The sequence below is a fragment of the Siniperca chuatsi genome, linkage group LG11 (assembly GCF_020085105.1).
Source record: "Siniperca chuatsi isolate FFG_IHB_CAS linkage group LG11, ASM2008510v1, whole genome shotgun sequence".
NCBI classification, from domain to species: Eukaryota; Metazoa; Chordata; class Actinopteri; order Centrarchiformes; family Sinipercidae; genus Siniperca; species Siniperca chuatsi.
This window is the reverse complement of record NC_058052.1, coordinates 3,018,463-3,044,776: the sequence shown is the minus strand read 5'-3', so window position 1 is coordinate 3,044,776 and position 26,314 is coordinate 3,018,463. Positions and strand designations below refer to the sequence as shown.

At 40.7% G+C, this 26,314-nt stretch overlaps 1 protein-coding gene across 2 annotated transcripts in view; it reads right to left on the bottom strand.

Moving 5' to 3' along the window:
• gbf1 (golgi brefeldin A resistant guanine nucleotide exchange factor 1) overlaps window positions 1-26,314 on the bottom strand; it is a 121,732-nt gene that overhangs the window by 21,338 nt on the left and 74,080 nt on the right. For both annotated transcript variants that reach the window (XM_044215530.1, XM_044215531.1), the window contains exons 8-29: window positions 24,231-24,285; window positions 18,740-18,887; window positions 16,691-16,914; window positions 16,262-16,430; window positions 15,768-15,979; window positions 14,006-14,104; window positions 13,614-13,808; window positions 12,846-13,038; window positions 12,409-12,546; window positions 12,218-12,306; window positions 11,919-12,121; window positions 11,708-11,831; window positions 9,862-9,987; window positions 8,467-8,549; window positions 7,332-7,568; window positions 6,520-6,613; window positions 3,262-3,438; window positions 3,043-3,107; window positions 2,646-2,769; window positions 1,716-1,787; window positions 1,452-1,546; window positions 1,202-1,355 (exon numbers count right to left, since the gene is read on the bottom strand). In XM_044215530.1, coding sequence (XP_044071465.1) covers window positions 1,202-1,355; window positions 1,452-1,546; window positions 1,716-1,787; window positions 2,646-2,769; window positions 3,043-3,107; window positions 3,262-3,438; window positions 6,520-6,613; window positions 7,332-7,568; window positions 8,467-8,549; window positions 9,862-9,987; window positions 11,708-11,831; window positions 11,919-12,121; window positions 12,218-12,306; window positions 12,409-12,546; window positions 12,846-13,038; window positions 13,614-13,808; window positions 14,006-14,104; window positions 15,768-15,979; window positions 16,262-16,430; window positions 16,691-16,914; window positions 18,740-18,887; window positions 24,231-24,285 — 3,076 coding nt within the window. The remainder of the gene's footprint in view (window positions 1-1,201; window positions 1,356-1,451; window positions 1,547-1,715; window positions 1,788-2,645; window positions 2,770-3,042; window positions 3,108-3,261; window positions 3,439-6,519; window positions 6,614-7,331; window positions 7,569-8,466; window positions 8,550-9,861; window positions 9,988-11,707; window positions 11,832-11,918; window positions 12,122-12,217; window positions 12,307-12,408; window positions 12,547-12,845; window positions 13,039-13,613; window positions 13,809-14,005; window positions 14,105-15,767; window positions 15,980-16,261; window positions 16,431-16,690; window positions 16,915-18,739; window positions 18,888-24,230; window positions 24,286-26,314) is intronic.

Here is a 26,314-nt window from a genome sequence, read left to right as displayed (position 1 = left end):
GCTGATTTCGTATTAGATCATAGATCAAATGTAGGCCAACCTCTTAATATGAGGTCAGGTCAGCATTAAATTACATGCTTATCAGTACACATCTCACAAAGTCTTTGTTTAGACACAAGGAAGGAGTTTTCACTATATTAGTGTTAAGCAAGTGTTCCAATTGGAAAAGTAGGGTGGACACAAAACATCAAGACCTGTAACATCTAGTGCAATCCAGTGCAATAAATACTACCTTTGAAAGGCTTACTATATTATAATGTAGGTCAAAGTTAACGTCCCTATTGTCAGTGACCTCCTGACTTAAATGACTGAATGTTAAGATTAGTTTAGTAACCATGGTGAAAAATGTTTAAGCTCAAAGCAGAACACCACCTGAACAGTTTGATTGTGTCCCATTTATGTTTGATGTGCCATTAAAAGGATTCCTCTGTCTGGGCTGGTGTTATTGCACATTTGTCCTACTGTCAACAAATCCCATCAAAAAACCAAAACCAATGATATCTTAGTCCTTTTCTCTCTGGTGCTCTAGTGAGTATTTCTGGCAGCAGGACGGTGTACGTGGAGTCAAAATAAACTGTGTGTGTTCATGGTAATGAAGGAACATGTCACCCACTATAAAAGTGTGGCTAATTGATCGAACACTCATGTATACTTGAAGGATAGCTTTATAAAATTTGTACTATAGCTTGTCGTAGAAAAGGTTTCAGTCGTAGTCGTAGCATGGTTACTATAGCTTGTCCTTCACAGAGCAGGACCTACTTTCCTGCATAACTAACTTCTCCACTGTCCATCTGAATGCTTTCTATGTTCCAAACACTAATATTTTGCCAAAATATGGCTATCCTCTCAAGCTTGCAAGTAAACGCAGGCTTGGGTTTGTTTGTTCACATTGGGCTGCCAGTGTTCCAGTCTTCTATTAGTTAGAACTGCCCTAAGACTCACTCATTTTGTTGACAGAATAGCAATGTCAGGTTTGCCAATGAGTGGGCTATGACAGAGCAATTCTCCTGGCCAATAGAAGAGCGGGAGGTAGGCACAAACCAACGCACAAGCTTGCTCAAGAAGGCTGGGCATGACAATTGAGTCATATTAGTAGTCTAACCACTGGTACAGTCTGCTGACCTGAGATGATTATTTGAGCCTGACAACTCTGCTGCGGTGTTTGTGTCCAGTTATGTCAGAGTGTGTGTGTTTGCTGTACCTGAGAGCTAATGTCTTCTCGTCGTAGCAGGCGGATTGCAAGTTGAAGGAGTCCCACCACAGCCCTCTCCACAAGGAAGCAGCTCTCATTGGCTTGGACGCAAAGGTGGCAGAGGCGGTCACACACGGTCTGCCAGACACATGACACACGGTCTCTACATACACAAACAAAGAAATAGATGCGTTGGGTTAAAAATTGACAAAGAAATTACTGTGCTGTCAAAGTATCACTGACAGATTCTCCTTCCTACCGGTTCTCCAGAACGATACGCAGCAACATCTCCAAGCAGAAGGCAGCATCCTCTTCATCATAAGTCTCTTCATCTGGGGTAACTGATATCAGAGCCTGAGGAGGAGAATTTATTAGATGCATTTATCCAAACTAACCTACGAGCACCTTGAGCATATACTTATACCCAGGCAGTTAATATCAATACATGGTAAGACAATTATGAGCTATATATACACTGTATATACACATATGTTGATAAGTAATGTTGGCAAGAAATAATAACCTTCATTAGCTCCTGTAGAGACTCCAACTGTAGGAATTTACTCTCTGTGATCAGCTTTTCTGGGTCACATTGCTAGAAAGAGAAATAGAAAACTCAGTGATGTTGACACATTTTACACAGTAGAAACTATCTGAATGCGTGATGAGAAGCCACAATAGTTCTAGTGGTTTAACATACAGTATACATAGTACTACCGCAGATTTTAAAGAGTCAAATGTAAAAGCTTGAAACAGCTTAAGAGCAATGTAAAAATAGAACTAATGAACCAAAGCAAGTAAACTAGTCCAGTTTTGTCAGCTGTGTAAGTTTTAAAACTATAGTTCTATTTAAATTCTCTTTTTATGGATGGATTTGGATATTTAGATAAGACAAGGCATTGTACAAATAATGCAGTAATTAAAACAAACCACAAAAACCTTAACTATCCATTCTTTTATGTGCACAAAAGAAAAGGCAAATTGAAAAATATATTGTAACATTTAAATTTTTACGGGTCTGTGAATTCCTAATACTTTCCTACAGAAGTTTCATGGAAAGAACAAACTTGTCCAGTTGCATTCTTGTGGAGAAAGTAATTCTGTCTATCATAAAGATACCATAAATTATATATTTCTAATCATCAGTTGAGGGTATTTTGGGCTTTATCTAGAAGCTTTGAAACAATTTATGGACAGACTAATACTAATTTAAATACAGATCAAGTACTATAAACACTATTCTGCATTAATCTAAGAGTGATCATGCATCAAGAAACCTGCTGTAACAGTGAAAACATGAGACCTCTAATAACTATCAATTGCATTTTAATACTTTTTGAAAGTTATTTGTTTAAAAAAAATTGTAGATAAACAGATAAATGTTTTATTATACATCATAAATAATAACTTCAGATAATGTTGAGTGTTTCCTGAACACTCAGTCTATCAGTACTTTTATGCAGAGGATGGCGGCCTGCTTGGCCTCCTGGTTTTCCGTGGACGGTCCTCTGAGTCCCGACTGCTCGGCTCCACTCAACGTCAACCAGTTGACAAAACTCAACACCGCTGACTCACCACTGACATGCAACAGAGGAGGAAAATGTGAGTTTTACTTTTGGCCCTCTTGGTCAGGATTGATTTAAGAAATACATTTCTCCTTATTATAGAAAGATGGTCTCTTCTTCTAGGAATTAAAGAGTACTTAATGAAAAAATTGAGAGGAAGAGGGCACACAAACACACATGACTGTAGCTATATCTGGAAAAATATACTATGATACCTTGACAACATTTTCCTATTAGCTTTTAATGTAAATATATCAACAGATGGTAGATGAAATTTGTGCATACCGATTTGAAGGCGTTTCCTCTCTTTGAAGAGAAATTTTCCCATTTGGCTCCACAAAATCCTCCACCTGAGGCAACAAGTACAGTGTTAGAGCACTGAACAGTTTCAAACAGGAACTAAAACCCACATACAGTATATGTATATGCAGTGTTATCACAAAACAGATATTATCCAATTACTGAGAGAATGGAAAAGAATGTTTAGAGTTTAGAAGTCCTGACCTCGACCATGGCTTTGGGCAGGAGCTCGGCTCTGAACAGCTGTAGTACTGAGTCCATTATGTTCTTCCAGCCCTCCCTCAGGATGTTGCCATGCCGATGGGCGAGGTCAAACACTGTCTTGGCTGCTGTCTGTGCCTTACTGTTGCTGCCAAACACTGTAGGAAGGTTTTCCACAGACTGCAGAGAGAGGGGTACACACCAACACTCAGTTAACAGACATTTTGATACAGTTACTGTATTTACATGTCTTTACTAATACGATTTTGGCTGTTTTATTTACAGGATAGAATTTTGTTTACATACACCACATCAATACTTTCATTAATTTACAGTGGGTGTTAGATAAATGGACAGTCTTGTCCCAGTTGGGAAATTTGGTTTTATAGCCTGAACATTATCATGACTAGAAATCACTCTCACATAAAAGTCGTCACTGCCATTATCAGGCTGCATATGTCATGCACTGTATATTGGCATTTCAACAGTGGCACTTGCCTTCTATAGCTGAAAGCTGTTTTGTTGCACCAGCAATTTAGAAATGGCCAACTGAATAAAAAAGGCATGAAACACTGATTCTTAATTACAAGCAACATTTTATAAAATATTGGTCAGTGAATTAGTGACAAATTAAATAATACAATGAAATTTAAAAGGGATAGTTAGGGTTTTTTGAAGTGGGGTTGTATACAGTAGGCACGCCCCCAGTTTGGAGAAGCAGAGAGTTTTACCGGCACGGAAGCTAAGCAATGGATTGCTGTGGACAGGGTCAGCAGCAGACTTATTTTAGCCACCTAAAAGAAGATGCCCATACCTGAAGCACTCGAAACTGCCAAACATAGGCTCTAAGCCTTGGCCAGCCGCCTAAAGAGGTACACGAGAGATAATGAACCCAGAAGAATAAACCGGCTGTTCGCAACCCAACCTGCGAAAGTGTGAGCTCAATGGCAGGGTAATAACAGCAGAGCAGACCCACCAAGGCTGGAAACTGAACAGTAGTGGAAAAGTATATGGGAGAGGGAGGCATCACACAACAGGGATGCACAGTGGCTGGTGGCTCTGAGAGAGGACCACAGCAACCTACCTGAGCAGAATCCAATCACCATCACAGCGGCAGACATCCAAGAAAGAGTCTCAGGTATGAAAAACTGACAGCACCGGGCCCTGACAGGATCCACGATGAGGCTGTGGAAAACCACCCTTGAGGCCAATGGCAAGCCACTTGCACAAGTATCCATCAAATGTGGCATATACCAAGGAGATGCTCTGTCCCCACTGCTGTTCTGCATAGGTCTCAACCCCCTCAGCCAAATAATCAACAAGACGGATACCGACTCAGGAATGGGGCCACCATCAGTCACCTCCTCTACATGGAGGACATCAAGCTATATGCTAAGAGCGAGCGGGACATCGACTCACTGATCCACACCACCAGGATCTACAGCTCTGACATTGGGATGTCATTCGGCCTTGAGAAGTGCAGTCGAATGGTGACGAAGAGAGGGAAGGTAGTCCACACAGAAGGGGTCTCACTCCCAGAAGGAACAATAGCATTGACATTGAGGATGGTTACAAGTACCTTGGAATACCACAGGCAAATGGCAACCTCGAAGAGGTAACAAGGAAAACAGCAACTGCCAAATACCTCCAACGAGTAAGGCAAGTCCTAAGAAGTCAGCTCAATGGCAAGAACAAGGCCCAGGTAATAAACAGCTACGCCCTGCCAGTGATCAGATACCCTGCAGGAATAATAAGGTGGCCAAAGGAAGAGATACAGACCACAGACAGTAAGACACGAAAGCTCCTCACCATGCATGGAGGGTTCCATCCCAAATCCAGCACCCTGAGACTGTACACTAGCCGTAAGGAAGGCGGCCGTGGACTAGTGAGTGTGAGAGCCACTATCCAGGATGAAACATCCAAGATCCACAAGTACATCACAGATAAGGCCCCAATAGATGACATGCTCAGTGAATGTCTCAGGCAATGGGGAACAGAGGAAGAGGTGCTAGAGGAGGGACCATCATGGGAGGACAAACCCCTACATGGGATGTACCACCGGAACATAACTAGATCTACCACACCAGACAAGACCCAAGGTTTAGGCTGTGCAAAGAGGCCCCTGAGACAATCCAGCACATAACTGCAGGGTGTAAGATGCTGGCAGGGAAAGCATACATGGAACGCCACAACCGAGCGGCTGGCATAGTGTATAGGAACATCTGCACGGAGTATGGACTGGAAACCCCGAGGTCAAAGTGGGAAACACCTCCAAAAGGTGGTAGAGAATGACCGAGCCAAGATCCTGTGGGACTTCCAGATTCAGACTGACAGAATGGTAATGGCGAACCAACCAGACATCGTGGTGGTGGACAAACAGCAGAGGAAAGCCGTTGTGGTTGACGTGGCAATACCAAGTGATGGCAACATCAGGAAAAAGGAACATGAGAAACTAGAGAAATACCAAGGGCTCAGAGAAGAGCTGGAGAAGGCTTGGAAGGTGAAGGCAACAGTGGTGCCCGTGGTCATCGGAGCACTCGGGGCAGTGACCCCCAAACTGGAGGAGTGGCTACAGCAGATCCCTGGAAGAACACCAGACATCTCGGTCCAGAAAAGTGCAGTACTAGGAACAGCAAAGTTACTGCAAAGAATACTGCGCAGAACCCTCAAGCTCCCAGACCTCTGGTAGAGGACCCGAGCTCGAAGGATGAGACCACCCACGGAGGGTGAAGGACGAAGTTTTTATTGTTTTTATTTATTTTTACATTATATATAAAAAAAAAAAACATCCACAGAGCTTTTAGAAAGGTGCGGAATAAAAGTCACTTTACCTAAAAAAATATATATATATTATGATTGTGAATTAATCATTTTCAAGTTGAAAATGTTGTTGATGCATTTGTTTTTTAGATTTTTAAAAAGCAAAATAAAAGGAATCATGTTTCTTACTATATCTTTCAAAATCGTATGTGTTTTTGAGCCGCATTAACTAAGTGTAGCATTGATAAATTCTAGAATAAACCAAATCAAATTAAAGACAACATATCTGCCATAGGAGGATGTCACCATTATCAGAAAAATAAAAAATATAAGCTCAAATTAATATGAGCTCAAATCAATTAATTTTTATAGCCTTGGGCAGTAAACAGTTAACTTAACTACAACCTGAAGTTTGATATCCACATTCTATATTGGTAGGACAAACTGGACATTAGCACAACAGGATGCTGTGGACTTTTGCTTTTTCTGAAAGGGCCTCACCTCACTGCTCAGAGTGGTGAACTTGCAAAGGGAGATGATCAAATTATCAAAAACATCACTGAAGCCATAGTGAGCCGCTATCATTGCACATTTCCTGCAAAGACAAAAAAACACATGACTATACACTTTAAAACCTCACAAAACACATAAAAACATAAAATATTGTATATTTAAGGATTTCAGTGAAAAAGGTCTGGTCTACTGTTGAATATGGGTAGATGAATTTCATTCCATTTCATCCAACCTAAATCTCAGAAGCTCGGTTCTCAGACCAATCAGTAAACTAGCCAGAGTGGTTTAAATTATGACACAACTCGGCCCTTAAGAAACTCCTGAACTATTCAAACCAGCCATTGTGGGTATAAAATGATGCATGTTTTAACAACTGCATAGATTTCTGTGGATGCTTGAGTAGAAATGTGTTTTCAGCAGAGCCAAAGCATTTTTCCATTTAAAAAAAAATATAATCTGAGACCAATGACAGCCGTGCTGTGTTCATTTACTCAGGTTCAGGAAAAGTTTGATTCTAAGAAACACAGAATGTGTCATCTGAAATGAGGCTTGTCCGAAGCAAATGCATCTTGAGCCTGGCCAACAGCAGCAACGAGCAAAGCAGAAATTGTGGGCTGGAAAGGTGAGCTACAGTGGCCTTTGATTGAAAAAAAAAACAACAACAACAACAAACAAGACCAGTGGGTGGGGAGATTCTGTTCCAGAACAATCAAGGTTGTTACATGCTGTGTGCTTGCTGTACGTTTAAATCCGTATTTAAAGTATCTTCCTTAGCTGCTGACTATTTTGAACTTGTGTACCTGAAGCCAGTGATAGCCTTCTGGATGATGTTGTCATCCAGGCTCTTGTCAAAGACATAGGAAAGAGCAGCGATGGTGGGACCCCAAGTCATGGTGAACAAGTCATGATCATAGCTGCCGGGTGGCAGGTGGAGGAAAACACCCTCAGGTGTGGCGCTGCGGTGTAGCAACAAACTCCATACATAGTTCTCCTTCACCAACCCTGTCTGCTCATCTGGCATCACAATCTCCTCATTCCTACAGAGGAAAAAAAAACAAAACAAAACATCTCAGCTGTAACACCAGCTCACTCATGTCAGCTCATGTCAGAATTAAGACTCTGGAAAAGGATAGTAAGTGAACCTTTGTTAAATCTTATGAATTGATTATTGGGGGGTAAAGTAGCTACTACTGCTGATTTGACACCTGAGTTTTCGTACTAATATCAAAGCAATCCTTTTGGATGACTTACATTGAGGAATATAAACATGTTTTTTTCTACAAAACCCTTTTCCCCATTTCACTTTGATTTTTAATTAAAGAAGCCAATGTTCTCACATGTAAATGTTGTCTAAACACAAGCAGCCATAATAAAATAACTTACCTCAATGAAATGGTTTAAAATTGGCAAAAGTTTGAATTGGAAACAATCTGATCAAGGAATAAATAAGCAAGATTATGAATTTGACCAGATCTGATGCCAGCTTTTGGTAAATGACAGTAGAGCTGAAACGATTAGTCAATTAATGATTTGTACAAAAATTGTCAAAACAACAACAACAACAATAATAATAATAATAATCCATTAATCATTTAAGTCATTTATTTAGCAAAACCACCCAACACTCTCCAGTTCCTGCTTCCCCAATATGAAGATTTGCTGCTTTCCTCATTATAAATTGAATATCTTTGTTTTGTCCAACCAACAGTCCAAAACCCAATCAGAAATTGTGATGGGCATATTTGACAATTTTCATATTTCATAGACTGAACCAGTAATTGATTACCGGTTCTTGACAAAATAAAAGAGAGGGCTGTTAAGTGTAGCTGTGTATTTTCTTTTAAGAAAATTATCTTACAGGTAATATTTCTCAGCTTAATCAGAGATGCTGGCTAATGAAAGTCAGGTGAGTGCTCAAGTGTGATGGCAGCTTACTTGATAGCATTGTAGATATCCTCCAACATGTCCTGGTCAAAGTCTTTTTTTCCATTTACTCCCTTCAGATTTTTCTTGAATTGCTGTTTAAAGAAAAAAAACAGCGCAGTTAGCTGTGGAATAATCAACTTTGTTTCTGTTATTCAAACACCTCACATGCTTCTGGGAAATGTCACTCAATGCATCTCAACACAGGAGCTTAGCTCAGACATCCAGGCCTATGGCATTCAGTGCTTCGTTAACTAAGCATCCGACCCACAATTAAAAGGGCCTCGTGTGGAAACACACTCGTTATGTGTTATTTAATACGCTTTAGTTGCAGCATTAGGAAAACAGGGATTAGAGCCAAGAACCTCCTGTAAATAAACATAACCACCCTGCGATGACTGACAGCCTCAAGGCTCTGTTTTATGCCTTCACTAGGCAGGGTTCATCCTACTGGCAGGTAAGAAGAGGGGAAACAGGAGCTTCTCTGCAGGGACACAGAAAAATAAACACCGGCAGAGAGCCAGAGAAAGCAGGAGGCTACTGAGGATCAGGCCTCTATTTGTCATACTCATATTAGGGACACGCACTGTCTCACACTATCAGAGTAGCTCTTGGAGCAGCCACTGGTAACAATAGCAACACACAGGCTGCCAAATCGAGCAGCATGCTGTGTTTTATGGACAAAATGAACATTATACCACTGACCTTATGCGAACCTCACTGAAAACATGTCATCCCATTGTCAGATCCTTGGGAATAGGATCTTATTCACACACAGTGATGCTGGGCATAGTTTTCCCATTTCAAAAATAACCTCATTGCCAACACATGCTGTGGTGAATACTACGCATTGCAAGCTGATAAGTAACTGAAGTGCTAGCCGCCACTTTTATGTTTTATGTTATGTGGAAGCCTCTGCCCCTTGTCTGAGTCTGGAGGTCAACAAGCCTTCTTTTCTGACCGTTTGGGAATGTGTAGGGCTAATTTAAACATAAATACAACACCAGCTGTATGATGATGTATGACTCGACTCAAGAAAGAATTTTTAAGTATGTGTACATAAAAGAGAGTGAGACAGAAAGAAAAAGAAAGCAAGTGCTTGCTATTGTTTGTGAATGAGAGTGGCCCACCCACAAATTGTTCACAAGCTGCCCCACTCTGTTTAGTCTTCAGCTGCTGTCAATCAATGACAGAAAAAACAGAGACAGAGAGAGAGTTTTCTGTGGAGCTGAATGGAATTTAATTTGTGCTGCTCAAAGCACTGAAAAATGACATTTGAAATACTCAACACCTCTCTTTCCAGAAGCAATGTCATGGTTACTTTGGACAACCCACAGAAGGAGTTCCACAGAAAACTGTGTGTGTGTGTGCACATGCGTGTATGAGAGAGAGAGAAAGATCACTCACCTCGACAGTCATTGGGATGTTCTGCTTGCGAACATTGTGGTTATGCTGGTCAGTGTTCAGCATTATGACAGCGTAGGCCAAGGCAAAGCCTGCATCGTTGCTCATGAAAGGAGAGCCGTTCACTTTCTACAAACACGCACATACAGTAAACACAATATAACACACAATAAACAGTCCATCATCTGAGGCTTAAAGCCACTTGTTTCTGACCAAACACCCAATCAGAGGACTGTTTTACTATATATTACATAACAGCGAACATTGTTTCTAGACTAAATCTCACCTTGCCCATCCTGCTGATATTACAGTGACCCCCATAGAGTGGAAAACAGTGTCACTGCCTAAAATTACTCAACTCTTTCTTTGAAGGCCACTACTTGTGTATATGTGGTCAGCCTAAGAAAAGGACATTACTAGAAATAGTTTCCAGGTCACATGGCTCCTGCTATTTTGAGAAGTCAAATGTTCCCCTCTGTGGTGTTTGTCCTTTGCCCATCATTGTACATGTGTGTGTGTCTGTTAACACTTATGTCATCCTACCACTATAATCTGAAGGGTTAATCATGTGACAGTGTTCCAGGTTATCTTTGCTGGATAGAAATGGAAGAAAAAGGCGTGTGTGTGTGTGTGTGTGCGTGTGTAATGAAGGCACCAGGAAATTAATAAACCGACATGGATCTTAGTTTTTAGTGTTTTAAGATATGGTGTATATAGCAGGTGGGATCAAGTCAATCGCAAGTTTGCAAAGGTGGAACAAAGAAGTCATTGCTTTGTAAGCCATAAATAAGTCTCCAGTCTTGGCTATGAAGTCTCAAGCCAAGTCCCAAGTCAAGACAGTCAAACTTTGTGTTTGGAGTCCTGAACAGGTCATAATGGAATTAGGAAGAGCGGCAAAGATAGGCTAACTTTACTGCTGCCCACCCATCAATGACAGATAATGTCTAACAAGTAAGACATGGATTGTTTATTGATTTTAAAAGACAACATTTAGGCAACCAAATCCTGAATACAAAGATTTCATTACCACACACTGACTGTGTTGAGGGCTCAATTATTTCAAGTGGGCAAAAGTTAACAACGAAATGCTACATCTTAGCTATTGTTAGCTTAAGCCAATGTTCTTAATGTTAGCTTAACATTAATGCTACATTCAAATTACCATTCTTTAGGAAGCCTCAAATGCTGTGTCTGCTGACGGGTTGATTCAAAGTATATCCATTGTCAGAAAAACAGTGAGATAATTCACTACACAATTTTGGGTTTGGTCATTCCACGTCAAAAGTCACAACTCATTGGTATAAAGTCAAGTTGCAAGTCTTTTGATTTTGTCACCAGATTTGTGCCTTGAGTCTGGCTCAAATCCAAGTCCTGTGACTTGAGGCCACATCGCTGCATGTATGTCACAAATCACAAGTTGACACAGCCAATCCAAAGTAATTCCATTTCAAAACAATAATCCTCTGTTCAAGTCTTGGAAACCTGAATCTGAAAGCAAATTGGCTAGTGGTTATTGCTCTAGTTGGAGCATAATCTCTCCTTCCTGATTGGGTCCTGTATATCACCAATCATGTTCTGATTATGCTGCTGTCAGTCAAGATTCTTCCGCTTTGGCCTTTTTGAAGGTGTCACAACTTTTTAGTCCATAAGGCTGAAGTCTTTTAAGTTATGTACGTCTGAAGTAATCCAATCCATTATTAAAGTCTGACTTAAGTCAGAAGTATAACAGTCAGGTACACAGCTCTGGAATGTTGTGCTACTAACCTTGTTTTCTATTAATCTGAATGTCAAAAAGCTGTTGATACATGGTAATAAAGAATTTTTCAGAAGTTGAGGAAATGTGCCTTACATGCCAGTTGTCTGTGAAGGTTTCCAGGAGTCTCTGGATGACAGGAGCCTCTCCAGGTAATCTAAAGGCCTCCAGGTAGAGCCGCAGAGCCTCATCAATACGAAGTCCCTGGAAGGTGAATGTGCTGCAAAAAAAAATTCTCATTATTTAGAAAAACCTTCGACCTAAACCTATCGACAAATGCACAATATGCCATGGAATTCCACCCTACTTTACAAAGCTGTCTAGGAGCTCCATGTTCTTGCGATCGCTGATGTACTCGCCAATCATCTTTTTGTCCAGTCGGGGGTTTTCTCTGAGCCACTGGGCCACCCGGTTGTTGTCCATTGGGTTACTGAGGAGGCCTTTCTCTTGCAGGAACTGGATTCCCTTCTTGGGCTTCTGGTTAAACTGCTCTGTGCCTGTGATCAGCAGCTGGACACATGACAAAAGGCAGTTTGAAGGTGTAGTAGATTTTATAAATGGTTGTGGATGTGTAATGTTAAAACAAATCTAGTCAATATTACTCACCTTTTTCTTTGTTCTAATTTCAATCAACTCTTGGGAATCGGGTAAACATGACGAGAAACGTTCAGGTTTTTTCGGGGCTATCTTCTCGGCTGGATGAAAAAATAAAAATGTATATTAGCTTCAACTGACAGTTTCCATCACAATGCTAGGAACACTTTAAAATAAAACTGTGTATAAAATCAAAGTCTCACCAGTGTCATTGTCTCCTTGATCCTGTCTACCCAGTCTCATCCTCTCTGCCATCAGATGTCCACTGGTTGGTGGACACACTGGTGCATTCTCAGCTTGTGCAAGACTCAGACCATTGGTACTGCCCAGTCTATTAAGATCTGAAGACAAAAGGAAAATATGTTCTGTTAAAAAACAAAAGAACTATCAAGGCCAATACTGGCATTTTTACACAGAAGCTATTGATAAATGACATTTGTGTTGTTATTTAATATCTTTAAATGTTAAGCATTTTGATGGCCTAAAAATAAACATTAGTATTTATTATTAGTATTAGAAGAAAGAGAGGAAGACTGCTAGTAAATACTAGTAAAAACAACAGTTAAAGCATTCCTTTTTAAGGTTCTAACAGTCAAATGTCCATAAAGTCACAGTTAGATGTGTGCAGTGGTGTGTATACCAGATGAAGTGTCCATTCCATTTTTGGTTGAACGTTCTCCCTCTGCCAGCAGTGTTTCTGACTGGTCTTGTTGAGCAGTGCTGTTGACCACCTTGGCCTGACAGTGGGCTTCAGTGCTATCAATCACTGTGAGCAGAGCTTCCAGTGACAGGAGGTGGGTGGTGTAGAGCTGCCCTGACACTGGGAATGCATTCTGTAACAGGAGGGTAAAAAACTTTTTTTTAATTCATTTTTTTATTCCATTAGCAAGGCTGCCGAAGCCAATCGCAGCCACTCTAGATAATGCTTGTGATTCTGTCAGATGCGCTGCAGCACGTTATAGAAGCATCTCATAAGCGGCTCAACGCTCTGATCCGCTTAAAATACGTGCCTAGTCTATTTTTGATGGAAGTCGCGTCAAGCTGCACAGAGCAGTTTGAGCCAGGGATGAAGTCAGACACAGGAAAGGCATTGAGCAACACCCTGTGCAGACTCTTTATCGTAAATCAACAATAAACATAATTAAAAACAGACAAAAAAAGAAACCATTTAACTTCATAGCCTACTTACCCATGGTAGAAGCACAAAAATCAAGAAAAGATTAAATCAACAAAATCGGCAGGAAAAACAGTCCACTTCTGGAATGCTCCCAGTGGAGTATAAATCCGCGTGGAGGACGGAACAAAACCATGTCGCAGACACAACGTCATAGAGCCAAGCCCGGTGGAATCAAGGCATTAAAATCTTCATCATCAATATGCTTAAAGTTATGCCATAAGGGGATGTTACCTTGGACAGCAGCTTCGTGAGGTCCTCAAACAGATTGGAGCAGTAGAAGTCACAGTCATAGTTGATGTACAGCTCAGTGACAAAGCTGGGGATCCTCCACAGCTGGACCAGTGCCTCCAGAGCCATCTCCTTCATCTCATACGGCATCTTAATGTTCTCTGACGTGATGATATCCATCAGTTTCTTTAGGTACATCTGCCAGTTCAGCACACAGGGTGATGATTACTAGGTCCTCAGGATGAGTTTTACCATATATTTGGATTGCATACAAATCACTTTAGATGACAATGTCGGCAGAGCAGAGCATGACAATGCATGCATGACAATGCTCTGTCAATTGACAGAGCATAAAGATCATTTGATAAATAAAACAGATATAGTTACATAATTACCTCGAGCTGAAACTTTAGGTGTACTCTCATGCTTTCGAAAAGCAAGAAGCAAACTCGAATGGAGGAAGCATATAGGTTCATACGGTCCATACTCAGCAACTACAACACAGACAGAAATCGTCAGAAAAGATACATTAAAATACCAATATAGAAAATCAGTTCAGCTTTCTCTGAAAAACATTTGTTGATTTTGTTCTTGATGCCAGTTCACTCATTCACTGTCACTGATTTTTTGTTTCTACTTTGACCTACTTGGAATGAAAGACTGAAGGCAAAATTCTTGACAATGTGCTGCAATATCAGAAATGATACAATAAACCTCTTTTAGCTTTTACATATTTCATGACAAACAAACTAATGCATGTTACAAATTGAGATTGTAGGTCCTCCTGTATGTAACCAGTACCAAATATTTTAGCTTGTAAGTAGCCAACATACCCCATCAAATCATGGTAAAAATAGTAAAGCATCATTTCAAGGTAAACAAAAATCTTAAACAAAGCAATAATTTGCACAGGTGCTGAATTTAAACATATAATCTAACACAGCAAATCCCACAAGTTTCAGTTTAAAGTCAACCAATGCAAAGTGGCAATACTTGGATAGGAGGTGCTGCAAGTTTTTTATTCACAAGTGCTTGCTAACAGTTTCTGAATTAGATAAAATTGTTCAAAAAGCTTTTTTTTTCCCTCATCGCAACCGTCACTAATGCAGAGACAAACAACACAGGTGCATACGACTAGAGATGGGTACCGAAACCCAGTAATAAACAGGCCCTTGGGCTAAATTATTAAAGACCGTATTAATAATTATCTGTACTTAACGTTTTCGTGTAATTTTTTTTTAATCACGCTGCAGCCTCTCCCCTGCTCTCTGTGTCAGGGCTGAGCTCCTCCAAATACACACACACGGAGCGAAGTCAGCAAACAGTGAAGACAGTGAAGTGAACCAGGTGAAGATAACTCGAAAATTACTCAAGTTGATGACAACTATGCTCGTTACTATAAGTGCAATAAAACCTTTGCGAGTAAAAAGCCAATACTTTTACACCTGTTCAACAGGCATAAATATGTAAACATGTAGAAAGCGATATTTGAATCTGCTCTGTCTCTCATCCACCGCTGCTATGATTTACATAAGTGCACTAGCTCGGCTAATAGCGAATTGTTACAAACAAGCTAAAACGAAAGCTGCCTGTATGTAGCTTAGTTTGGTACGTAGCTTAAAATTTGGCAAATTCTTGTAAACTTAGCTGCTAGCTGAGACAAACCAGCGCCTCCTCTCTCTACCAGTGGTACCTGCAGGAAGTGAATCACATCAACAGCAGACGGAGGAGGACAGAGGACAGGATGAATGACTGATAGTGACTGATGTACGTGTTCTTCATTCTTTCGAAACTTCACTCAGTATTTTGATGTCAGGAATGTGATTTATTTTAATGACATTTTAGATTTGTTTCCAGTGAAATATTATTTACTTTATATAGTGACTTTGCTGTTGTAAACATTACTGTTGCTGCTCTAGAAAAAACATTTAGTTTTTTAAAATATTCAATTCTAATCCTGTTCTGAACTGATTATTTTTCAAATAATATACTTTTTAAAAAACTATTATTTAGTAATGAAAAAGAACCAATAAGAGTATTTATAAAGAACCGAACCTATAAGGAGTATTGATAAGAGTAATAGTATCGATAATATCCTAACAATACCCATCCCTACATACAACAACTATGAGCGTTATTTTCTACATTCTACTTCACCTGGAAGAGATGTCTGCAGAGCTCATCTTTGACCAGTCCTAGTAAAGTCTGGTAGTTAGCAATGTGTGCTGACTCAAGTGCTACAGTCAGCAGCTGCAAGCCCATGTGCATCATGGCATCAGTGTTGTGGCGGTCATTGGGGTTGGTCAGTGAGATCAGGAAGCGAAATAGCTCCCTTAGACATGGCAGGCCATAAGGGATGAGAGATGCTCCTACAAGGGAGACAAGAGGAGGACGTAGGTTAAGGAAGAACCCCTTAACTGTGTAGATAAGATTTTTATCTGACAAGAAAATGTCCTCAGTGTGTAAAGAAAACACAATTACTGTACAATATGGAGCTCTCAAAGTCAACAAGTATGCACTGATTCTTGAGCTCAATGATTATCAAAAGCAACTGTTTGCTTGTAAACTGTGGATCAAGAGTAACAAAACACTTCTTGTAAAAGTAACAGCACAAGCAAAATCAGAGGTTTAAAAACCCTCTGTATCCTTACCGTCTCTTTGTGTGGACTGTGTAAAACGGACTCCTCTGGGGTTGACGTAGTCCATGTCATGGACAGAGGTGCTGTCTGCTTGCTCTGTAATGGAGTCTTTGTCCTCCAGAACCTCAGGGATGGACTCCACTGAGGCCGACTGAGCTGGTAAAAACTGCCTGCCTTCAGACTAGACACAAATAGAAACAAAATACAAAATCACAAGTCAACATGAAAGTCACATTCCAGCTCCACAGAAAAGAGAGGATCTCACTACACTAGAGTTACTAGAGTACACACACAGAGCCACCAACAATAGATAATTTCACAAAATGAACATGGAAATAGGAAAAAATGTATTGATAAAATAAATACAATGTTTGCTCATCAGTTCTTGCACCACAAACAGGAGATTGTTGGTCATCCAACTGATATTCCAAACAGCCATACCTGTGCATCTGGAGAGCCAGGATCAGTCCCAGGGAGTGTGGTAGCAGTGTTAGGGGTGGTTGCAGATGAGCTAAATTGTTCCAGGTCAGAAAGATCTTCCCTGGAGGTGGCTTTAGAACAGGTGTCCAGGCCACTGTCTGTGGTTGGCGGGCTGGAAATGGACGAACCAGCACTGTCTGAAGCTGGTAGGCTAGACAAGCCTTGCTCAATGAATGGGACACCACCTATTGGGAAAGAGATGCAGTCATACAGTGGGTACGGAAAGTATTCAGACCCCTTTAAATTTTTCACTCTTTGTTTCATTGCAGCCATTTGCTAAAATCAAAAAAGTTAATTTTATTTCTCATTAATGTACACTCAGCACCCCATCTTGACAGAAAAAAACAGAAATGTAGAAGTTTTTGCAAATTTATTAAAAAAGAAAAACTGAAATATCAAATGTAATAAGTATTCAGACCCTTTGCTCAGTATTGAGTAGAAGCACCCTTTTGAGGTAGTGCAGCCATGAGTGGTCTTGGGAATGATGCACAAGTTTTTCACACCTGGATTTGGGGATCCTCTGCCATTCTTCCTTGCAGATCCTTTCCAGTTCCGTCAGGTTGGATGGTGAACATTGGTAGACAGCCATTTTCAGGTCTCTCCAGAGATGCTCAATTGGGTTTAGGTCAGGGCTCTGGCTGGGCCAGTCAAGAATGGTCACAGAGTTGTTCCGAAGCCACTCCTTTGTTATTTTATCTGTGTGGTTAGGGTCATTGTCTTGTTGGAAGGTGAACCTTCGGCCCAATCTGAGGTCCTGAGCACTCTGGAAGAGGTTTTCTTCCAGGATATCTCTGTACTTTGCCGCATTCATCTTTCCTTCAATTGCAACCAGTCGCCCTGTCCCTGCAGCTGAAAAACACCCCCACAGCATGATGCTGCCACCACCATGTTTCACTGTTGGGATTGTATTGGGCAGGTGATGAGCAGTGCCTGTTTTTTCCACACATACCCCTTAGAAGTAACGCCAAAAAGTTCAATCTTGGTCTCATCAGACCAGAGGATCATATTTCTCATAGTCTGGGAGTCCTTCATGTGTTTTTTGGCAAACTCTATGCAGGCTTTCATATGTCTTGCACTGAGGAGAGGCTTCTGTCGGGCCACTCTGACATAAAGCCCCGACTGGTGGAGGGCTGCAGTGATAGTTGACTTTCTTGAACTTTCTCCCATCTCCCTACTGCATCTCTGGAGCTCAGCCACAGTGATCTTTGGGTTTTTCTTTACCTCTCTCACCAAGGCTCTTCTCCCACGATTACTCAGTTTGGCTGGACGGCCAGGTCTAGGAAGAGTTCTGGTTGTCCCAAACTTCTTCCATTTAAGGATTATGGAGGCCACTGTGCTCTTAGGAACCTTGAGTGCTGCAGAAATTCTTTTGTAACCTTGGCCAGATCCGTGCCTTGCCACAATTCTGTCTCTGAGCTCCTTGGGCAGTTCTTTCGACCTCATGATTCTCATTTGCTCTGACATGCACTGTGAGCTGTAAGGTCTTATATAGACAGGTGTGTGCCTTTCCTAATCAAGTCCAATCAGTTTAATTAAACACAGCTCGACTCCAATGAAGGAGTAGAACCATCTCAAGGAGAATCAGAAGAAAAAGACAGCATGTGAGTTAAATATGAGTGTCACAGCAAAGGGTCTGAATACTTATGACCATGTGATATTTCAGTTTTTCTTTTTAATAAATTTGCAAAAATTTCTACATTTCTGTTTTTTTCTGTCAAGATTGGGTGCTGAGTGTACATTAATGAGAAATAAAATTAACTTTTTTGATTTTAGCAAATGGCTGCAATGAAACAAAGAGTGAAACATTTAAAGGGGTCTGAATACTTTCCGTACCCACTGTACAATGGTGTAACATTTCTTCATGAAAAAGGGCATGTTATCCTATGTCTACTTTTTATCCTACCAGGATTTTTAAAAGAAGAGAACAGACAACTGCGGAATTAGAATTTTAGCTTCTAGAAAAGGTCACTGATGATTGTGAGTGTACTGTTACAATAGTGTGTCTCTTACCTGAAAGGTTGTTGTTGCTGAGGGTGCTGGACTGGGTTGGGTCCATCTCACCAGTGGGACTTCGGACCATGTGGCGAGGTGGCCTTGGCGAACGTTTCTGCTTCTTCCATTTGGATGACTCACTCATCCCACCGGCACGCATCTTCAACTACAGGAAGCAGAATGGATCACTAAGTAAGGCCTCTTCAATCACAGTGTACTGCTGGGCCAGCATTACTGATTAAGGGCCATGATCGGATAGGATGCTTGATTTCTCTTAAAATTTGTTCCTCAGAAAATAAGAGCCGTAGCTGATTTATTACACTTACACTGTTAACCTTGTACAACATGCATTGGCAACATTATAGTTAATTATGGTCATACAAATACAGAAAATTAAAAAATCTCAAGCAATCATATACCTATGATAATCACCTTGTATAACATATGTGAGACAAAAACAGTAGATGCAAATAAAAACAACATAAAAAGAAACCCCTTTGGTAACCCTGATTGTCTGAGAAATGAGCGATGTATCTCACTTTGGGAAGTTACTGAGTGAGGTGGAAAAGAGAACATCCTATTTGATCACAGTATTACAACAAACACAGGTTCAGATGTGAATTAATCAGCAAGTAATTTCGAAAGACAATGCACAGAAAAAAAACAACACATTATATACATGCACACAAATACTGTACACTATGAAGAGCAACTGCCACTTATTCTGCTTTGATATGGGGTGCTGATATTTTAAAAGGTTCTGTAAAGGTACTGTTTCTGTGTGAGTGTTTATTTAATTTAAACAATTTATGGTTTCAGACAGTCTTCTAAATTTGTTTGGTGACCTTATTTAACCTTCCTTTAAAAAACAAACTACTGAGACATGCTCTATCCTTCAACAACTGAGAAAGCATATGGGTGGCATGATATACAGCTGCTGAGACATATGCATGAGGGTGTAAACCCAAGTGACGATTAAATTAAAAATAAAATTCAATAATAATACAAATGTAATGTGAGCATTCACAAGCACAGACATGTCATAGTGAACTATGTTTAACATGATAAAAGACTATCCAGAATCATGTACATCAGTTGCATTGTTCTCAAGTTCCTCCTTCTAGCCAAGTTTACAGACTAAAGAAGAGGGAGGTTAGTGAGGTCTTAAAAAGGAAAGGGGAAAGGTTACGCGGAGAGATTCTCCAGCCATCCAAGTCATCTTCCTTACCTGCACTCGTTTGTTTTTCCACAAGATATTGTAAGCCTCAGAAGAGAAGGGGAGCGGGCAGGTGCCCGTGATTAGTGATGGGTAACATGTCAGCAGTGGGACCAACACAAAACACACTCGAGCATACACGTTTATGCATGATGGGAGGGGTGATCCAAACAGGGCACAGGGTTTTGAGAAACGGATATAGCCACTATAGGCTAACCACTAGAGAATAAGCAGCCAGCTAATGAGCAGGCAGTGTGAGTGGACAGGCAGACGGACCATGCAAAAAGCAACAACTGCTGGAACAACTGCTTCCAGCTCAATATTCAGGTCTCATAAAAATACTACATGTATAACAGCAATACAACAGCCCTTCAAACAAAATGGCAAAAAAGGGAAAATTTGACTTGGGGTGTCTTTATACAGTTGGTATGAACCATAGTAGAAACAATAGCGCCCCTCCTTGGGACCATCCCATCTACTACATGGGAGACAGTCCTGTAATATTTCCATTGAAAAGCTTAGGGATGCCATTTTGTGCTGCTCTTTTCCCGCCCCATGGACACAACCCGTTACATCAACATAAAGTCTCCACAGTTGCTGTACTTTTAATTTGTTACATTAACGCACATTTTTGTAAATCTCTAGGTTTCTATTTTTTCACATTGCACATGTTCTTTTTTCTTATACTGTGAACATTTATCTTTTTTTGACAATATTTTGCACATTCCATCCTCTTCATTTAGAATATATATTTTACATACTTTAATTGTAAATTTCTATTTTACATTTATGACTCTTGACTTTTACAGTACTTGTTTCTTTTCTCTTACTTTGTTTATTTTGACCGTTATGCACCACCAACACCAAGGCAAATTCCTTGTATGTGAAAACCTGTTTCTGATTCTAATTTATCGGAGGTGGGGAAGTTAACCAAACATGCATTACCAACAAACCAACTAGCTAGCCCTCATCCATGAAGTATTTTCTCTTGTAAAACCAAAACATACAGTTTGAAAACACTTCAGATAAAACATAAAACTCTGTGTGGCTGGTCCAAATTAGTTTTCGAGTGAGGAATGGGCTCATTGTCACCCCAATGTCACCCCTTGTGGCCGACGGGAGAAAAACACCCACTACAACTACGGTTCTCACCAACTGTACAGCCACAGGAGGCAGTAATGAGCCAATTCTGGCATTGCATATCAGAATGAGGCAAAGAAGATGCCACACTTACATGGAAAACTTACATGGATTAGCCATGAAAAGGTGAGATTTATGCTTTATCAGAATTGTTTTCAACCAATATGTTTAGGCTTTACAAGACTGAAGTCTTCAAGGATGAGGACTTACTGGTTGGTATGGCAAATGCATATTAACTTTCCACTTCTGATAAAGAGCAGCATACAGTCGTTTCCCTAACTGTCAGTCACACATACACACTCAGGGATGGGTTCTCTCTTGTCTCTTGTGAGCCTGAAGCTTATGGACGTGTTAAGCGTTGACCACATAATTTACATACTCAGCTCTAACTGGGGAGTTATTTGTCATGTTGCCACTATACTGGCGCACAACAAAGTTGTTTATTTCCTGCAAATTTTAGCAATGTGTTATCATGACATGCATAAAGTTGAACCTTTTTCAACGGCCCACATTGCACTGCTGGGAGACTTTTTGACTCACAGTGGCCAGAGTTCCAACTTGCAATCAATTGCAGCCTGTCACGTCTCCAGTGTTGAGTCCATATGTGTGGGTATAATCTTTTCAATGGAAAGCATCCGGGACTGTCTCCCATGCAGTGGAAAAGACAGTCCCAAACTGGGCTAAATCCAGCCCAGTCCCCCAAATATGATTGACTTGTCTGCACTCTTTGCTATACACCAGCTTTTCAGGCACTTTTACAAGTATACTGAGTTGTTAGTTTGTGATGTTCTGTGCATTCCAGGACATATTTTTTGAGTTAAGTGTTTTATACAGTATAGTAGTACTGATTTAGTAAAGCCATTTTAGTAAAGCCATTTTCCCTGAACCTGCCCCATCTACTTCTATTTATATTTAACTTACTCATTCCATGTGTTTCCCAGACATACTTTAGAAAAGTTATGTGAACTTTGAAACAAAGTGTGTAATTCATGTCTATGGTCATGGAGGTGCTCCTTAAACTATTAACATGACTTTACTTTGTGTGGGGACACTGGTAATGACTTGCCCTTTAAGGATGCATTTAAATGGAAGCATTTGATACTTCCAGTATTTTGACAGCCACTGCTCAAAGTACAGTTCTACCCCATAGTGTTCTTATTTTCATTAGTAAGATCAAGTAGAATGTGTAATGGTGGAATAACATCTGTAAAGGAATGTTGGGCCTCACTATGTGACTGGAATCCCAGTGCTCTGGCCATGACTTCATCATCTCCATAAAAGCAGAGTGCACACACTGTTTGTCATCTTTTCCACTATGAGTTTGGCTGCTTCAGTAGACACGCTCTCTCCCCACTAAAAGTCGACTGCTGCCGCCCAAAGGAACAGTTTCACCATTGAGCGCGGACCCCGGCTCAGCATTCACGCCTGAGAGGGATCCGCTGGATACTCCAAACAGACTGATAGCATTACATTGCTATCAAGAGCGATCTCAAGTAAGAGGCTTATGTCTGGGCAGAGATAGATTTTCTAAATATGTCTTATTTCATCTAAGTTTCATTGTTGTAAATTGTGCTTTGCTTTATTGTGGAAAGTAATGGACTGTGTTTAGTTTAGCCACTGTCGAAGCTAATAACTGTGCTTTATCAGACCAAAGTCCAGTAACATGGCTGTTGAATGAAAGTTTGCTGCCGGGTTCCTGTGTGATAAAGGGGTAGCTATCATGCTCTACCATGGCATTTGAGATCCTGTGTGCCTTACTCTGTGTGCTTTTCTTTCTCTTTGCTCGCCACAAACCCACACACCTTTACACGTACACATACACACCTACACACACATCTGAAACGACCCAGAAAGCATGGTAGCATTACTAGCTACGCTCCACATTATCTTGAGGACAAATAGTGTGTGTCCTCCATTTTGGCTCCCCCCTTTGTTTGAGTTTTGCGGGTCTGCCTGCCATTTTGGATCTGTGCGTGACGACCACCCACGTGGTCACGTCCGCTACCCACCTCACACCTCCCTCTCTATTGTCCCACACACACACACCTCTACACACAGACACACACACACACACCTACCTTACATGCTTGCTGATTGTTGTATGCTTACTGAGTTTAGAATAGACGATAGTGGTTTTTGGCTGAAGTTATTGATTATTGATCAGTGCTAAGGTTAAATAAACTCTATTGTACCTTTCAAAGGGCAGTTGCCTGTGGTTATTTTGTGTATGTGTAATAAAATATCAGCATTTTTGAGTGGACAGCCACCTTTTGAGACTGTTCACGTTTGGTTATTGGTCCCTGATCCCTGAGTGGTGCCCCAAAATTATTAATCCTTTTTCATCATTTTGATAATTTTAATAATTTTATTTATATATATATACTTTGATATTTTTGCTAATAACCAAACCTGCCCTACCTGAATCCAAACATGAATGAATTCAGTGATGATTTTTAATAACTTGAAAAGGCATGAGAAAAACTATTTTAAAAACCCTGAAAAAGACCAAAGTTTAATAGCAACTAAATGCACCCTCATGCACTCTCACCAAGAAATCATCTTAATCCCGCCTATGTCAGTGCACTATGCCACTGGGCTAATCATGTGGGCCAGTAAAGTACCCTCTCTAGGCCATTCTGACATGTGTTTCTACGCTGCTCTGCACAAATAAGATCCACGATACAGGATGGGGTCTGTGGGAAGGAAAACAGGCAGACACAAAAGACTGGCAACTTAAACCGAAAACTCCAAAAAGCAAAACTGAACTGAAAGGGCAGAAATGAGATTAGAGGGGGCTGCATTGTTAGGAACAGGTGACAGGAGCAGGACAACCATAAATAGGGGTGTTAAAGGTTTATCCAGACTTTGAGTCCTTAATTATATTGTTTAATGAATCAAGATCATTTTACCTAAAATCTAGTAAACAGAGTATTGCATATTACAATATGCAGGGATAATGTGGCTGATCTTGGTATTTTGGACATGTTCACATTTCATAGTCATTAACTGTATTTAACAGCCACAGATAGAACATTCAGACAGAAACCTAAAAACAACACAATGACAATGAGAAAAACCAAGACAGTAAACATTGAGAAAAACAGCACAATAGCAAGCAGATCAAATACACATTCAACATATCAGTTCAGTTACCTTCTTCATGTTGGCACCCACATAACTCTTGGCCTCCTCTTTAAACTGAGGTAGTCTGGAAGAAAAAAAACACACCCATACAATTGAATTAAGACAGTCTTGTGGAAAACAATCTTCTGACATAAGTTGCAGATATTGACTAGACATCATCCTTATTTGTACAGGAAACTCTTTGTTGAATTTGTAACTAAAAAGGTATTCATTATGTTGTTGATGCCATCAGCAGGAGAATGCTGCTGATGGCACCAGCATAATTTCTTTTATGTTGTTTCTTCCTTAATTTGAATCTTAAACTTTATCTTTATTTGCTGGTCCAGATGCTGGTTTTAAAAAAGGTCAAAACCTGGTCCAAACATGAAACTTCCAAGGAGCATATTCCATGTTAGAGAGAAAAAGGATATTTCTGTGCAGGGGAAATTTCAGTCCGAAATGGATATAAAACAAACTGAGCTGGTAAACAATTTCATGCAGGAGGTGGTGTAGCCACAATTTTGTGAGGCTCAGCTCAGCTCAACAGACCATACCAGTGGCTAAAAGACAGTAGGGCTGCAACTACGATTAATCTACCAGTTATTTGAATGATTAATCAATTAATCATTTGGTCTATAAAATGCCAGCAAATAGTGAAAAATGCCCACCACAAGTTTTCAGAGTCCAAGGTGACGTAAAAACATGAGCCAATAAATTTTTCCAGCATTTGATGTGCAATGCTGTTCTCAAGGCATCACACAAAGTGTGTGTGTGTGCCACTAGGTTTCTGTGGACTCTAAAGCTTTGCTGGAAAATGAGATGTCACCAGTCACGCACACATACAGGCCAAAAAAAAATTTTTTTTTAAAAGAAGCCAGCAGCCTCCCTCCTGACATTAGCTCTGCGTTAATAGAGTGTTGTCTTGCGAGCACGATTATTGGATGATCTGTGGGTCCAACAGATTAACATGCCTAATACTTTCAGTCAGGCAATCTAAGACTCCTTCTGAGGAGCTGAAAAGAGCTGCTGCTCATTATTCTCTGATGGGGGTGGAGGTGGACAGCGGAGACCCTCTCACATCTCTATTATCCAGGGTTTGTGGACAAGTGGGGGGTTGGGGGTTGAACACGAGCAAAATGAGATGTGGGTCATGTGTGTATGTGTGTAAGCAGTATCAGAAGGATGTAGTAAAAACCCCACACTAAATTTATATCTCCTGTTCACGTACAGGGATGCCTGCTTACGACTGTGGCTGCCGTGCTTTTCTATTTCCATGCTCGCACAGTAAAATCTTGTTAGGACATGATAACAAGGTGCCATACAAGAGTCCTGCCAATAAATAAAAACAGGCCAAGAATGCTTGGAGGGAGTGTCAGTGAATGGCGACAAGCTTGGCGAAAACCAACACTGGACTTCACTGGAGGGAAGATAGCCCATCACTTTGTGACAAATCCTGCATCAAATAGTCTTGGTGGTTCAGAGAGGAGGTGGATAACACCATAACTTTATTTTGAGCTCTGTTTGTTTTCCAGATGTGCTCCTTCACATTCAGATGAGCAGAAAGCTTGTTTTTGTGGCTGATTGCTTCTGCCGGGGGTCGCTGATAATGCTAATTCTGTGTGTGTGCCTGTGTGTGTGTAGGTATGCTTCTTAGTATTTATGGGGCTGCGAGCTTTGCTGTTGAAGCAGAGACCAGTTTCATCTATATGCAGATCATGCGGTATGCAGCTCAATTGGCTCATCCCCTTGTCTGTGACTGAATGTGACTGGCACTCTGATGCATCTGGATGGGGTGGTTTGTGGGTTTGCGCGTGCGTGTGTGTGTGGGTTGGGGGGGGTCTTATGCTAAATACCAAAGGAGAAATCATGTTATGGCATTAGTCAATCAGTGGCCCATTGACCCTGTGCACAGTACAAAATGAAAGTCATGAGCTTCAAGGGAAATAATTAGGCCTGAAAGACAGATATATGCAGAAAACTGCTGATCTATAATCCAGAGGTTATGGAGGAGTGCAGCAGCAGTCTGGCATGCTCTTCTTCTGTGGTGAGACAACTTAAGATTTGGGATTTGAAACTACTACTACTCACTTTGAAGCAGCATCCATGCTTCAATT